The sequence below is a fragment of the Podarcis raffonei genome, chromosome 8 (genome assembly GCF_027172205.1).
Source record: "Podarcis raffonei isolate rPodRaf1 chromosome 8, rPodRaf1.pri, whole genome shotgun sequence".
Taxonomy (NCBI): Eukaryota; Metazoa; Chordata; class Lepidosauria; order Squamata; family Lacertidae; genus Podarcis; species Podarcis raffonei.
Window position 1 is genome coordinate 15,482,947 of NC_070609.1, and position 16,550 is coordinate 15,499,496.

A 16,550-nucleotide genomic window follows, 5' to 3' on the forward strand; every position below is an offset into this window, starting at 1 on the left:
TTCCTCTTATCCAATAGTTATCAGAGGTCACAACTGTTGCAAAGCCCCACCCTGGTTTCCACACTGTTCTGGATCCAGTTCAAGGTGCTCATGTTAATGTTTAAACCCTCAAATGGCTCAGGGCCCCAGCTGCCTCTTTCCTGACAGACCCCCTTGGGTGCTAAGACTGGCAGAGGGTGTCCTTTTGGGTGTCCCACTACCCTCAGAAATTTGAGGGAGTGGTGGTCAGGGAGAGTACATTCTTTGTAGCAGCCCTAAACTGTGGAACTCCCTCCCCACAAAGGACCCGCCTTATTTCTGTACTTTTATTTTTTTTAAAAAAAAACAAACACACCCGGTTTTAATCTTATGCAATGCTGGATTTACGTATAAGCTAAACAAGCTATAGCTTAGGGCCCCACTCTCTTGCCCCCCCCAAAAAAAAATTAAAGAAAAAAACTGGATGTACATTTCCAAAATTGTATTTCAGTTCAACAATTACTTTGATAAAATACATGTTTTGTTATGTGCAAATGCCTTTAGATACCTATTAGGTCCATAAATTACCATATAGCATATATTCAACACAAAAACAGCAACAATTTGTTGTTGACAATGGACAACAGGATATATAAAGGGCCCCATTACCTTCAGTAGTTTGGGCCTCATCAAACCTAGAATCATAGAATCATAGAGTTGGAAGAGACCACAAGGGCCATCGAGTCCAACCCCCTGCCAAGCAGGAAACAAATCCGGCCCTGATCTTATGTAACATTGTGGTTTAATATTCATGTTGTGCTTAAATTGTTGTAACTTGCCCAGGGACATTAGGGCGAAGTGATACTGTAAAATGACAAGAAGAACACAATCTTCAAAGCATAATAAAAAAACCTATTCCAGTACAGATGCAGACTGGGAAAGATCTCAACGTAAAACACTTGTTGAAAGATTCATTGACCATCTAACTTACACCCTGGCTGTTGCTCCTGATGGAGATTAACTTGTAAGCCTCCAGAGAAGGCTTGCAGATGCTGTTGGGTTGTGGTTCTTCCTCTATCTTGCCTCTGATTCTGGAAGGAATCCACCGCAGTCGTGACAAGTAAGCATTGAAAGCCCTATCCTCCACACATCTGCTTTATTCTCTTATAAGGCCATCACCACATCCCGTGGAAGCAAAGTAACATTATAACATGCATAATCATAGAAATGCCAGTGGCCTGATGGGGGGCTAGAAGAGCGGAGAAGGGTTACATTCCTCTGTGTGTGTGCAACCAGGGCCCTATTTATAGATTACTCCTATTGCATGCATGTGTGCATGCAAGATTTGATCCAGTTTCATGGAAACTAAACTGTGTAATGATTAACAATAGGTGTGGGAATAGCTAATAGGAAGACACTGAAAGAATCACCAACCACACAATGACTCACTTTATAAAGGTTGGCATCTGAGTTCCGTACCTGATGTTGGGCTGTTGGAGAAAGACATCCTACCTTGCACTGAGAAACACCCTACCTGCACTCCCTGAAAAACTGTGGTAAGTTCAACCATCCCTTTTATATGACTCTCTCTCCCTCTCTCTGTCTCTCTATATATGCAATCATTACAGAAAAGAGAAATATACCTACATATAATTGATATATTATAATAATTTGTTTAATATTGTACAACATAGAAAAACCATTATATTTGTCCATATTTAAGTTACATTTATATTCTGCAAATGCAGTAAGTGGATTCCATTTATCCCTTTAAAAAACCCGTCTTTATTGTTTACTTTCTACAACAATAATCAGTTCTGTAACTTTATCGATTATTGATACCTTTAATTTTTTATTTCCTTTCACTGTTTTTTTCCATTTTTTATTATTATTTTTGCAAAGAGCATGCCAGAAGCTACTCTTAGATTCTGCATTTACTCTTTATTTGTGGGTCAAAATACCCTAATAAAATTACCGGAGCCCAATGGCAATGTGCAAGTTCTTACTAATATTATCTCTTCTACCTCTCCCCTAAAAACTTTAATCACTGGACAAATACAGGAAATATCTTTCACGTCCACCTTCAAATATCCACCTATTCAACACTTAAATAATCACACAGTGTAAATTTTACACATGTAAAGATAGAGCAGTTTGAAATGATTTTCTCCAGTGTTAAAACAAAGAGATTGTGTTGCTTCCTGAACATGAAGGAGGCTGTGGCAAAACCACTTCTTAAGAAACCGTCCCTGGACTCAGAAAATCTAAGTAACTACCAGCCATTTGCCAATCTCCCCTTCTTGGGCAAGGTTATTGAGTAATAATAATAATAATAATAATAATAATAATAATAATAATAATTTATTTATACCCTGCCCATCTGACTGAGTTTCCCCAGCCACTCTGGGTGGCTCCCAATCGAGTGTTAAAAACAATACAGCATTAAATATTAAAAGTTTCCCTAAACAGGGCTGCCTTCAGATGTCTTTTAAAGTTAGGATAGCTGCTTATTTCCTTCATATCTGAAGGGAGGGTGTTCCACAGGGTGGGCACCACTACCGAGAAGGCCCTCTGTCTGGTTCCCTGTAACCTCACTTCTCGCAATGAGGAAACCGCCAGAAGGCCCTCGGTGCTGGACCTCAGTGTCCGGGCTGAACAATGGGGGTGGAGATGCTCCTTCAGGTATACTGGACCGAGGCCGTTTAGGGCTTTAAATGTCAGCACCAACACTTTGAATTGTGCTCGGAAATGCCAATGTAGGTCTTTCAAGACCAGTGTTATGTGGTCCCAGCAGCCATTCCCAGTCACCAGTCTAGCTGCTGCATTCTGGATTAACTGCAGTTTCCAGGTCACCTTCAAAGGTAGCCCCACGTAGAGCACATTGGAGTAGTCCAAGCGGAAGATAACTAGAGCATCCACCACTCTGGTGAATCAGTCTGCGGGCAGGTAGGGTCTTAGCCTGCGTGCCAGGTGGAGCTGGTAGACAGCTGCCCTGGACACAGAATTGACCTGTGCCTCCATGGACAACTGTGAGTCCAGAATGACTCCCAAGTGGTGAATGGTTGTGAACCAGATCCAGGCACTCTTGGAGAAAACTAATCTTCTAGATCCATTTTAATCAAGGTTTTGGCCCATTTGGGGCACACACATGGAGTGTCCTTGTTAATTCTCCTCGACCTTTCCATGGGTTTCTGTACCATCAACCATGGTATCCTTCAGGAACGGCTGTTCAAGTGAGGGGTGGGTTCTTGTCCTACTTGGATGGTCGTTTCCAGAGGGTGATGCTTGGAGAGTGCTCATCAGCCCCATGGAGCCTTCACTGTGGGGTTCCTCAGGGTTCAATTTTATCACCTATGCTCTTTAACATCTACATGAAACCACTGTGTGGGGCTATCCGGAGTACATTGTCAACAATATGCTGATAACACACAGCTGTGCATCTTCTGTACATCTACGGGTGCGGCAGTGGATGTGCTGGACTTGTGTCTCACCTTGGTAATAGACTGGATGAAAGCCAACAAACTGAAGCTCAATCCAGATAAGACCGAGCTACTGTTAGTGGCCAGTTCCCCAGCCTGGATGGATGGGAGGTTGCCTGTTCTTGATGGGGTTGCCGTCCTTTGGAAGGAGTGAGTATGTAGCTTGTGGGAGCCTTCTGGATCCATTGCTGTTGGTTTGAGGCTCAAGTAGCCTAAGTGGTGCAAAGTGCCTTCCATCAGTTTCGGCTGGTGACCCAGCTGTGCCTATATCTGGACAGGGATAGTGTAATTTCTGTTGTCTCAGCTCTGGTAGCCTCTACGTTAAATGGCTGCAATATGTTAGATGTGGGGCTGCCTCTGAAGGTGGTTTGGAAATTCCGGCCGGTGCAGATTTTGGCCACCAGGTTGCTCACCGAGGCAAGACAGTTTGAGCATATCACACCAATCCTGGCCCAACTGTACTGATCACCAATTAGTTTCCCAACCCAATTCAAAGTGCTTCAAGGACCGCCTCTCCCCATATGAATCATGGGTGACCCTTTTCTTCATGTGCCTCCTCCACAAGAGGTCTGGAGGGCGGCTGCACAAAAACATTCATTTTATGCAGTGGTTCCCCATCTGTGGAGGGACGCAGGTGGTGCTGTGGGTTAAACCACAGAGCCTAGGACTTGCTGATCAGAAGGTCGGCGGTTCGAATCCCCGCAACGGGGTGAGCTCCCGTTGCTCGGTCCCTGCTCCTGTCAACCTAGTAGTTCGAAAGCACCTCAAAGTGCAAGTAGATAAATAGGTACCGCTCCAGCGGGAAGGTAAACGGCGTTTCCGTGTGCTGCTCTGGTTAGCCAGAAGCGGCTTAGTCATGCTGGCCACATGACCCAGAAGCTGTACGCCAGCTCCCTCGGCCAATAAAGTGAGATGAGCGCCGCAACCCCAGAGTCGGTCACGACTGGACCTAATGGTCAGGGGTCCCTTTACCTTTACCTCCCCATCTGTGGAATGCTCTCCAGGCAAAAACATTGCCAGGTTTTTGGTCTGTTTAACATTCTGTGTCCTTTTAAATGTGTTTGTGAGAGGAGGGTTATGGGTTTGTTTTGTTTTCGTTCTTCCCTTTATTATGCATTTTGTATTTTTATCTATGGAGTGCCCTGAGGTCTTCGGGGGAAGGGTGGTATACACATTTAATAAATTGATTTTAAAAACAATTAATAAATTCTCATGTCAGAGAGGAACTCTAGCTCACTTCCAGAGTCCATGCCTTATTATTCAGAACCAGTCAGGAGGCGGGTCTTCCTGTCTTTGGCTCAGACCCCACCTATTGCTAGTTTCCCTGCCTTTCACCCCACCAGTGACCACTGATTTATTATTTCTGTGAGTGCCTTAGTTGTACTAGGTGATGACAAGCACCACTCCCCGTACCATGTGGATACTTTACAGCCAGAAGATGAGGAAATGGGAAACGTCAGCAAAACCATCACTCCGCCACCTCAGTGATGAACTGGCATTTTAGAGACTCCAGTGAGTTCTGATTTTGAAAGTGCTTCCTTGCTGATTCTCTGAATGTTTCTGCAGATCCTTTAGCCCAGAAAATCTGTTTCATCAACTGAGTCTTCAACATTGCACTTCCTTCACCATGCAAGCTCTCCTGGGACTCCTCTTCTTCTCTCTGCTTCTTGCTACAGGTGAGCACTTAGTAGTTGATTTTCTTTCCACACCCCAGAGGGGAATTGTCCTGAAGGCATTAATAAGGTGGAACAAGTTCAAAGCTGGAATCCTTTCACTTTGCATGAGGAAAAAAATCAAGTATAATTCCTTCAAGCAAGGATTGCTTGGTTTGACAAAGGCAGGTATTGAACTGGAAGGACTCAGAGGGCATCTAAGGTGAGGGAGTTCTTCCTGACCTCTTGCTTCATTCATATATATTTTTTTGGGGGGGAGCCATTGAATGCCGGTTCCATCGCCCATGGGAGACCCATTTATGTTCCAAGGTAATCTCATTATCCACTCAGGTGGGATTTACCCATTTCTTCAGGCAAATAACTCAAACATCTGCATCTCTTTCCTACTCCAGGTGCCTCTTTGCAGTGTGAGATTTGCAAAGCCGTCGGACAAACCTGTTCCAGTGATAATGTGGAATGTGATCCTCAACTAGATACCTGTGCTGTTGTTCAGTATGAACCCACACGTGAGTGAAAAGGATCATTACCCAGGCCAGATGAATGAATGGGGTCCCTGGTTGCACAAATCATATAAACAAATGAAACTCTCTTTCTGTTGAATAGTCCAAAGCTGTCTCCAACTAACAGAAGCTGCTCAAGGTCTCAGTCAACTCTCTTTCCCAGCCCTGCAACCAGAGACCCTTTGACCAAAAGATTTCAAAGCGTGGGCCTGACTGCTGAGATGAGGTCCCTCTTTGTGAATGTGTCAGACTATCCTCCACCAGGGCCAGGGCTTTTTCAGTGACGGCTCCAACCTGGTAGAATGCTCTGTCCCACGAGACTAGGGCCCTGCAGGACTTGATTTCCTTCCGCAGGGCCTGTAAGACAGAACTATTCTGCCTGGCCTTCAATTTGAATTAGCCTGATCCTCTATTCCCTTTTCCCTTTCCTTTTTTATGAAGAACCCCTTCTGGGACGCCACATTTAAACACTTCCCTGGTCTCCTACTGGCCCTAGTAGGATCAACTTGGCCAGTTAGCCCTGGTGATCATTTGATGTTTACTGACTGGGATTTTCCCCCCCACCCTAAAATGACCCCTGAATTTTATTGACATTGATGCTGCATTTATGTTGCATTTTATGCTGTTTTTAAGTCATATTTTAATCAGTGTTTTATATTTGCTGTTAGCCGCCCTGAGCCCGGGTTTTAGACTGGGAAGGGCGGGGTATAAATAAAAATTTATTTATTTATTTATTTATTTATTATTATTATTATTATTATTATTATTATTATTATTATTATTACTAATGGAGGGATATTCGAGTCCCCTACAGGCCTTCAAACTGAACATCTGAAGGAGCATTGTGCTCAGCCTAACACTTCAGCACAACTTCTCAGGTGTCTCCAAGACATGAACGGGCATCAATGAAGGAGTAGGGCTCACCCCTCAGATTCCCCATTTTCGTTTATGCTTTATCCAAAAATGCACATCTTGGTATGAATTTTGTGGTGTTTTTGAGCTGAAAGTTAAATTGCAGAAACAGAAATATCTATTGGTGGCAAGGAAAACGTAGGTATAAAAGGAGAATTCCTCAATGCCAATATCCAAGTTTGCAGAAGTTCTCTCTGGTGAGAGAACCCCATCAAAGATTTTAAATCCCAAAATATGCAGCAAATATAGGCTGTTAGACCTTTAAAATATGCCCTTCTATGTTCATTCCAAGGTTACCCTCTTCCTCTAGCATAGAGAAAGATCACACATTTGGTACATTTAAAATGTTTTGCTTTTTTTTTTCAAAGGTTTGATTCATGTGCTTCGTCATACACCAGTGAGGAAATGCAGGCAGTAAAATTTAGCTTAATTACAGTGGTGAAAGTTCCTAAGTTATTGGTATAGGAATTCAAGAAAGGCTTGTTAGAGCCATGCGATCTGAGCTTGGATTAACCAGCACAGTTCTCTTTACATGCTAAACTGGGAGAGAACAATAGGCTTGATTACCTTCCCCCAAGGTGACCTAGCTAAGCCTGGCAGGAGAGCTTACTCTATGGCATTAACCCCTTCATGTATTAATTAGACTTAAGCATCTTGGTTATATGAGGCTGGTTTCCCCCCAATACCCCTGCGTTCTGTATATTAGTGTAGGAAATGAGAGTCTGCGTAAGTTGTTTTAAAACATGGATCAAAGGACATCTTACAGCACTGATGAGTGGGTGAATTTATGTGGGACATAATGGCTCTGAACACTGACTCTGCTGGTCATTCAACTTCAGTTTGTTTGTTGGTTTGTTTTATATCCAGCACCAAGCGTCAATGTCAGCACAATAGTTAAATCCTGTCTTAAGAAGACTGATTGTGAAAAAATGAAGATAGGGGAGTCTGGTGGAGAGCTTGGAAAAATTAAAACGTTTGAATGCAACAAGGCCCCTGGAGCAGCTGCATCTCTCCTCCTTGCGTTCTCCAGCCTCCTGTTGATGAAGAGTCTCCTGTAATGAAGCGCTGACAGCAGTGCAGAAGAGCCCCCTTCTCATTTCCATGCAAATACCTTCAGACCGAATCACGTGTTTCACTGGAGAGATCTGTTGTCATTTCTGATGTTTTGAGTAAGAACAAATAAAGAGGAAGAAATAAATAAACCTACTCTTGTTTTGAGGGTGAGAGGGGTGAGCAAGGCCTGTATTTCCAACAATGTGATTGACCAGAAGTAAAATTGTTTGTGGAAATCCATAATTTTTTTTTTAATTTAATTTTTTATTAAAGATTTTTTTTTATAACAACAGAAACATAACAATACAATACAATAAACACAACAAACAAACAAACAAACAAAACAGGTACAATTTCAGATCTTATTTTCTTATACCTTACTTCTCCGACTTCCTCATGCCTCCCTTTTCTGTATTCCAATTTCTAATCATTTATTCAGCAAATCTTCCCTTATTTTAATTTAGTTTGATCTTCCTTATTCTCCTTATCTTATCCATTACTAATAGTAACCGTTTATTTTCTAATCCAACATCATTTTAGCTTTCATTAATTTTGTAATATTTCTTTAAATAGTCCTTAAATTTTTTCCATTCTTCTTCCGCTGCTTCTCTTCCCTGGTTTCGGATTCTGCTCGTCATCTCTGCCAGGCCCATATAGTCAATCACCTTCATCTGCCATTCTTCCAGAGTGGGTAAATCTTGTGTTTTCCAGTACTTTGCAATGAGTATTCTTGCTGCTGTTGTAGCATACATAAAAAAAGTTCTATCCGTCTTTAACACCCCTTGGCCGACGATACCCAAGAGAAAGGCCTCTGGTTTCTTAGGGAAGGTATATTTAAGTACCTTTTTCAGTTCATTATAGATCATTTCCCAGAATGCCTTAATCTTCGGGCACGTCCACCAGAGGTGAAAGAATGTACCTTCCTTTTCCTTACATTTCCAACATTTATTATCAGGCAAATGGTAAATCTTTGCAAGCTTGGAAATCCATAATTTTCAAGGAATGCTGATGTTTTCAGAGGAGAATTAAGATAGACTCTAGCATTATACAACCTTCTATGGTTATGCAATATGTAATATTGTAATTATAAATTCAGGATGCATTGCAATGATCAGTGCATATCTCCATGTGTTGCCTTTCAGCTAGAACGACTATTTTCTGTGCATGCACATGGACAAATGATTAGGAGGGCTCTGATATCTTCCTTCAGAGTGACTTAAGTGGAGTTTTCCTTTGAGTTCCATTTTATGTGACAGTGCTTGCACATCATTCTCTTGAAAGTGAAGTACCTTGCATTTTCGGTGCTTAGCTTTGAGACGTATGACATCTGTAGCAGCAGTGTGCATACGTGGGTGTGCTTGGGTAGAGTTGGGTTTCTACATCCTGCAGGGGAGGCTGCAGAAACAGACTCCCCACTGTAGACTCCCCTCCATGTAACCCATAAAGAGTGATGGGGAGTCAAGCAGAAAGGAAGGAAATAGATCCAGGAAATAATGAGGCACCAACTGACTCAACCAGGGAAGGAAAACCATGTCAAGCCATCAGCAACCTGACTTCTCATAAATTCTCATACGTCTGCTTCTTGCAATGATGCACACTAGATGGGATGCTAAAGGGAAGTTCTCTTTCTGCACATAACTGTGGCATTATGGGGGAAGTATTGCTTCTTTTCTCTGGCATTCTGGGAAGTCTCACTTATAATCTTTTCTCTGCTTCTGCACACACTGTACAAACCTGTTCCAAATACCAAGACATTCCCTCATTGCTCAGTTCATCTTAAGTTCATGATGACCTGTTCTCAATGCATAGCTGACCACATCTACGGAACTCGATTATTATATTCTTTCATGTTATGATCAATCCAGTGGCGTAGCGTGGGTTGTCAGCACCCGGGGCAAGGCAAGTAATTTGCGCCCCCTAACCCGTGGATTTTAGCACTCGAGTGCGAGCGCGCCCCCCCCCAGATGTTGCGGCCGGTGCGGCCGGCCCCCCCTGCACCCCCCACGCTACGCCACTGGGGCTGGGGGCGAGCGAAGGAGCCAAGGACCCCCCCAAAGGCTCAGCAGGAATTTATTAAATTTATTATTTGCGGAGCCCCCGCAGGCCGAGGCAGCCGAAGCCCCCTCCCCTCGGGTGCCTCCCCGCCCCCTCCTCTCCTTGGGCTGTAGGTGGAGCCCGCGCTCCGAGGCGCTCCAGATCCGGGCTTGGCGAGCGCCTCTCCTCCTCCCGGCCGGGTCCGGGGGCTTCCAGCCGAGCTCCGTCCTCGCCCCCCCTCCCCCGCGGCTGAGACTTGCGCTGAGAGCCGGAGCCAGCGGCGCCCCCTTCCGACGGGAGACCCTCGCCCGCCCGCCGGCTTCCTCTCGGAGGGTTTTGGGGAGGGCAGGGCGCGTCGAGGCCCCTCGGAGCTCTCCTCCCTCCCAGTCGGCAGAAGCAGTCGCCGCCTGTGGCTGGGCCGAGGGGATGGCGTCGGGGTGCGGAGGCTGCCGGTGCCCGGCCAGGCGTCGGTGGCGGCGTCGGCGCTGCTGCAGCGGCTGCTCCTCCTGCGAGCAGTGAGTGGAGCACAGCCGCAGCGGCGGCGGCGGGGGGTGGGGTGGGCGCGCGCTAGGGCGCAAGGCTGGCGGTGGCGGCGGGGAGCCCGGCGGAGGAAGGAACTTGTCCCTTCCCTCTGGACTCGCGCCCCCCCCAGATGTTGCGCCCGGTGCGGCCGGCACCCCTGGCACCCCCCACGCTACGCCACTGGATCAATCATTAGTAATTGTTTTGGTCATGCTGTATCAATCTTTAGTTATAATTTAATTAGGAGGTTTCATGCCTGTCTAATTCCAGCCCCGTTTCCCAGCCTTTAATCTATTGGAGATAAATATTTATATGTAATTCCCGCCTTGTACTTATGTTAACCAATCAGCAACAAGTTGCTTTGTGTTTGTTTCAACCAATCATCCACAAGCACACCTGTGCAATGATTGTAATATTCAATAAAAGAGAGTTCCCGGGGCTTGCCCCGGCAGACGCCTCTCACAGGACACCTGCTACTCGTCTGTCGTGATTTTCATTCCTACAGGATGGAACTTTGGACAGGGAAAGAAACAGAAAGTTTCACTTGTGCCTGGTAGGAATGTAAGATAAGAACAAGTGACAAATTTAAAGCATGCAAGATAAGATGTCACCAGGTCTGCTAACTGAGACAGGGGCCAGTGAGCTTTCCTTATCCTGATCCCTCAATTAACTCTTCATTGTGGTATGGAAAACACTTTTCATTTCAAAAGAAATCTTACATCTTATTTTGCTTTTTATTATATTTGTGCATCTAGACACAGGCCTTTCAATCTGGCCCATTGGACTCTCCCCAAGTGAAATCCCCTACAGGCCACACCCCTACAGGCCACACCCCTACAGGCCACTGTCCTTGTTTCACATCCTCTCTAGTTGCCTGCCTAGAGCTGTTTCCTAGTTTTGCTGGATCTCTCAGCGGCCTTTGACACCATCAACCATAACATCCTTCTGGACTGTCTAGAGGGGCTGGCAGCTGGGGGCACTGTTATACAGTGGTTCTGCTCCTTTCTCCTGGGCCGTGTCTAGAAAGTGGTGTTGGGGGATGAGTGTTCAGACCCCTGGGCTCTCACTTGTGGGCTGCCTCAGGGTTCTGTCCTCTCCCCCATGCTTTTTAATATCTATATGAAACCGTACGGAGAGATCATCAGGGGGTTTGGGCTGGGTGTTTATCAGTATGCAGATGACACCCAGCTCTACCTCTCCTTTAAATCAGAACCAGTGAAGGCGGTGAAGTTCCTGTGTGAGTGCCTGGAGGCGGGTGGAGGATGGATGGTGGCTAACAGATTGAGGTTGAATCCTGACAAGACAGAAGTACTGTTTTGGGGGGACAGGGGGCGGGCGGGGGGGGATTCCCTGGTCCTGAATAGGGTAACTGCGCCCCTGAAGGACCAGGTGCGCAGCATGGGAGTCATTTTGGACTCACAGCTGTCCATGGAGGTGCAGGTTAATTCTGTGTCCAGGGCAGCTGTCCACCAGCTCCACCTGGTCCACAGGCTAAGACCCTACCTGCCCGCGGACTGTCTCACCAGAGTGGTACATGCTCTAGTTATCTCCAGCTTGGACTACTGCAATGCACTCTACGTGGGGCTACCTTTGAAGGTGACCCGGCAACTGCAATTAATCCAGAATGTGGCAGCTAGACTGGTGACTGGGAGTGGCTGCCGGGATCACATAACACCGGTTCTGAGAGATCTGCGTTGGCTCCCAGTACGTGTCCAAGCAAAATTCAAAGTGTTGGTGCTGACCTTTAAAACCCTAAATGGCCTTGGTCCTGTATACCTGAAGGAGCGTCTTCACCCCCATTGTTCAGCCCGGACACTGAGATCCAGCGCCGAGGGCCTTCTGGCGGTTCCCTCATTGCGAGAAGTAAGATTACAGGGAACCAGACAGAGGACCTTCTTGGTAGTGGCACCCGCCCTGTGGAACACCCTCCCTTCAGATGTGAAGGAAATAAATAGCTATCCTATTTTTGTGTGTTCAGGCAGCCCTGTTCAGGAAAATTTTTAATATTTATTGCTGTATTGTTTTTAATACTTTATTGGGAGCCGCCCAGAGTGGCTGGGAAAACTCAGCCAGATGGGCGGGGTATAAATTTTTAGGCATGCTGCACCTTTGCAGGAAGGCCAGCGCCTCCCCTTCCACCGACGATGCAGGGCTGTGCATCGGGTTCTGACCCTGTTCTGCGTCAGACCCTGCAGAATTGGCCAATGGCAGGCTGGCCTGGAGGGCTGGGCTCTTTGGGGGCAGGCTTGAGGGAACAACCAGGCTTCTCTGAGGTCCGCTCCTGGGAGGTTTAAAACTGCCCACGCCTGCTCCCAACACCCAGCTCTTCTTTGTCAGATCAGCCCGCCCACCCACTCTAATAATTTTGCATTTATTCCTTTAATTGGCTTTTGCCTGGAGGTTTCGCCTACCTCATAGCAATCGTCCCAGCTTTGGCAGTTTAGGCACTGGGTAACCTTAGCCTTGGTTGGGGGGGGGGAGTTTTAGCCTCACCTTCCCCTCAAGAAATAGGGTATCCCATTAAAGGGGTCCATTTGCCCAGACAGGGGGGTTTGGGCCTCAGCACTCCTAGAGGCGGTGATCCCTGAGGGGATACCCCTATTGATGTAAGTCATAGGAATCCCTGCTGCCGGGTTGGCCCTGATGTCATTTCCTGTAGGCAGCCCGGAAATAAATACTTACCCAGTGCCTATGCCAAACCACTTTACCTGTAGTCAATGAAGTTGTGGCCTGATTCAATCCCATTCAACTGTGTGGTCTCCTTTATTGGTAGTTCACCTGAGCAGGGGGAGGGGGTCAGGGAGTGAGCAGCCTGGTCCTGAAATGACTCTTCTCCATCTGCTTTTGCCTCTGCTCCTCTCCCCCAGCAGCATGTGCAGAGCCTCCAAGTGTTCCTATTTTCCAAGGACAGTCCCAGATTTACAGAAGCCATCCCGCTTTATGATTTGACCCCATAATGTCCCACTTTTCCTTAGGATGTCCCTATTTTCATTGGAAAAATGTTGGAAGATAAGCAGTTATGCGACCCTTGAGCCAAGGAGATGAAGGCAACCCATGGCCAAACTTGGACCTCCAGCTGTTTTGGGACTACAGTTCCCATCATCCCTGACCACTGGTCCTGTTAGCTAGGGATGATGGGAGTTCTAGTTCCAAAGCAGCTAGAGGGCCAAGTTTGGCCATGCCTGTATAGGGAAGGTTCTTTTAATGTTTAATGTTCTGTTATGTGTTTATATATGTTGTAAGCCACACAGAGTGGCTGGGGCAACCCAGTCAGATGGGTGGGGTATAAATAATAAAATGATTATTATCAGGCAATGAGATGTCCCTATTTTCATCAGTGAAATGTTGGGGGGCATACATGTGGCTCCCAGAATGTCAGTCAGAAGGGAGTGTGGCCCTCAGCCTGAATAAAGGTTCCCCAACTCCTATCTATAACTATTCTTCAATTTCATTGTCATATTCTTCACATATGTCCATGTCTCAGTTATGGCAATCCATCCCTTAGGTCACAGCACAACTCCACTCCTTGTTTATTTATTTTTGACTTTTTGAAAATTAAATGTATATCCTACCCTTCCTCACAAAGGAACCCAGGATGGCAAAGTACAAGGGACAAAACAATTTAAAAAAACCTCTTTAAAACAATTCCAAAGCAGATGCAGGCTGGGAAAGTTTTCAAAATAAAAGCCTTGTTGAAAGGGGAAGTGTTGGCACCTGCCCACTATTCAGGGGGAGGAAATTTCCCGAAACACTAAAGGCCTGATTCCTACCTAATGTTTGTTTTTCATTTCTCACTTCTAAATATTCTATTACATCAAAAGAAATACCTGGCAGGGAATACACCTTGATCATGAAATTTTAGTCAGCCAAGGGGCTGGATTGAAGCAGTCTAATTTCAGGCTCGCTGGCATTCATTCATAATTCAATCCTCTTTTTTTCCTTGTTTGTTGAAAGAACATACAAAAATCTGCCTTTAAATGGAATGCATTTTGTATACACTTCATACCTAAAATATTACACTTCCCCATAAAATAGACACTTTCCCCTGCTTTTCAATGCATTTATCTGTAAACGGTGTCCTTTGTACAACTCTTTTATGTAAAATGCACATTTTTGCAAACACCTTTTGCTCACTGAAACTGCAGTGTAAAATCTGGAGAAGAGAGTAATACAGCTGGGAGTTGCATTCTCACTTGCAAGCTGCTTTTTTGGGGGGGGGTCGGGTTGCTCTGCTTCTCCTACCTTCCAGCTTGGAGGTGTTACTGTGGGAGGGTTTTCTGAGCATTGGATCATGTGCCTTGACAGATGGAAGCTGTCTGCCCTCTAGATGTATGTCCAGCCCTTAATGTATACATTGTAAAAGGTAAGTAGGCGGATGGATATTAGGTGCTTTAGTCTAAGCATGTGCCTAGAGCGAGGGCCTGGTTGCTTTGTGTGATGTGAGATGCATAAAACACAAGGACGTATTTAGGTTAATGGGCTAAAGAGGACCACAACTTTATTGGTTACAGCATGTAAGTGGTATTGGCTTAGGCATTGGATCAAACAAACACAGGGAGTCATCCAAAAGGTTAACATCCAGTTGGAGGAGCTTGTTGATGCAGATACAACTGGAAGCTTCCCCTGATGTCACCAGGGGGTCGTGTCATGGCCCCAGCCACCAGCAGGGCATCGGACAGGATCCACGACCGCTGGATTCCTTTAACGGAAAACCAACAAGGGGAGGGGTAGGTGATGGCCACAACCTGCCCTCCAACACACGACACATATTCCAGTGCCTAACCGCCAATGCCCAAAAAGTTGTGACGATTTGCTACGAGGTAGGCAAAAAACCAAGAGGTTGGTGCCAATTAGCCAAATGGATAAAAATTCCTACCAGACTCCCTGGGCAACCAAGGCAACCAACCAAAGTCCATAGCAGGTCAAAAGCATAAATATGACCTAAAGGGAGGGTGGGCGGGTGATCCAACGACTCCAGGCAGCTGAATGAGGGCATGGTGCTGCCGCGGCCGCTAGAATGCGGCTAAACCCCACCCACCAAGCCAGCCCTATTGGCTGGCTCATGGGCATGGCGCAGCAGCCGGGAATCTGACGCAGGGGGCCAAATATGCCCCCCTGTTGACATGGGAACCAGCTCCCACTCACAACTCCTCTCCTCATAAAGGAGTAGAGGCTATGCCAGATGCCAGTCCCCACCAGGTTTACTCTCTGTGCCCATTCCCTTCCCTTCTGGGTACACATGAGCAGATGGCATTTCATCACCATGATGCAGATGGGTATTGTGGGATTAGATTGGTGTGGAACAGGCTGAGATGCGGGAATGTGTGCTTTAGAATCAACTGTGCTGCCCACTTTGTGTCAAATGGTGTCAACTGGCCCTGGTGATATATTTGAGCAAGAATGATCTGGGGCAGAAGATAGGACTCTCCTTGAATCACCAGGTGCAACAGGGCCTGGAAGTGATACATCATCATCACACACACACACACACACACGAGAGCACACCTGACTGTCAGGCTGTTGCCAGTGACTCCCGGCTGCTTGCCCAGGAATGTACAAAGACAAGGGAATGTTTCTTATCATCCGCTTTTTATTCAGTATTTACAGAGAGAGGCTATAGAACCCAGCCTCTTGGATAATAGCGTTGTTCCGAGTGAATTCCGCCCCCTCATCTTCCTCATTCATCAAGTGCATCATCTCTCCTATGGGTGCTAATATGGGTGCCCTCTGTCCTTGAGCTCTTTGCTCTCCTACTTTCAAGACTCACCGGGTTCTGGGTGGGGGGCGGTCTGGAATGTTTTCTAAAGACACCGTATCCGTCAACTGCCCCCCCGTGCTTCCTCCTCCTCCTCCTCTCCCATTATTTTCTAACTTCTCTGCTCATCTTCCTCTGAGCTGTGACCTCCCTCAAACCCCTGTTGTAAATCTAAACTGTCTTCCTCTTGTCTCCTGCCTCCTTTTATCTGCATGATCTGTGATGCTACAGAGGAGGGTTTGGAAAGGGGTGAAGCACACTGAAAAGAATTTGGCTGGTTGGCATGCACAGTCTACTGGAATGTTGTGGGCTGGCCCCAAAGCACGCACCCCACTTTAGAAATCTATGCAGTCATCCACTTCCCCACATGAATAGGATCCACTCTGTGGCATTCTCACCATGCTGCCCCACAGCCCTCCTAGCATAAAAACACAATAATAGCCTTTCTGGATCAAACCAAAGGTCCATCTTAGTCCAGATTCCAGTCCTTGCAGCAGCCGGCTGGATACATGAAACCAGGACCTGAGCACAAGAGCACTTGCCATTCTGAGTTGTCATTCTGAGGCACCTGGATAAGGATAATTAATAGGCATAATAATATATTAGGATAATTAATAGGCATGGAATGGATAAGAGAAGAGGACGGTTCCTGTTTCACACAGAG

General features: G+C 46.2%; 1 protein-coding gene across 1 annotated transcript; it reads left to right on the forward strand.

The window, feature by feature from the left end:
- Window positions 1–1,391: 1,391 nt before the first annotated feature.
- On the forward strand, window positions 1,392–7,777 carry LOC128418408 (phospholipase A2 inhibitor and Ly6/PLAUR domain-containing protein-like). Its single transcript, XM_053398051.1, has 4 exons — window positions 1,392–1,514; window positions 5,004–5,113; window positions 5,503–5,616; window positions 7,390–7,777. Exons 2-4 carry the CDS (start codon window positions 5,065–5,067, stop codon window positions 7,578–7,580), a joined length of 354 nt encoding a protein of 117 aa, XP_053254026.1. The 5' UTR covers window positions 1,392–1,514; window positions 5,004–5,064; the 3' UTR covers window positions 7,581–7,777.
- Window positions 7,778–16,550: the final 8,773 nt, after the last annotated feature.

What these genes read in the sequence shown, in the direction of transcription:
- LOC128418408 (XM_053398051.1), top strand. Translation starts at nt 5,065, where the DNA reads ATGCAAGCTCTCCTGGGACTCCTCTTCTTCTCTCTGCTTCTTGCTACA. An exon ending in CTCTCTGCTTCTTGCTACAG is followed by an intron (nt 5,114 to 5,502) that starts GTGAGCACTTAG and finishes TTCCTACTCCAG; the next exon opens with GTGCCTCTTTGCAGTGTGAG. An exon ending in TGTTCAGTATGAACCCACAC is followed by an intron (nt 5,617 to 7,389) that starts GTGAGTGAAAAG and finishes TTTTATATCCAG; the next exon opens with CACCAAGCGTCAATGTCAGC.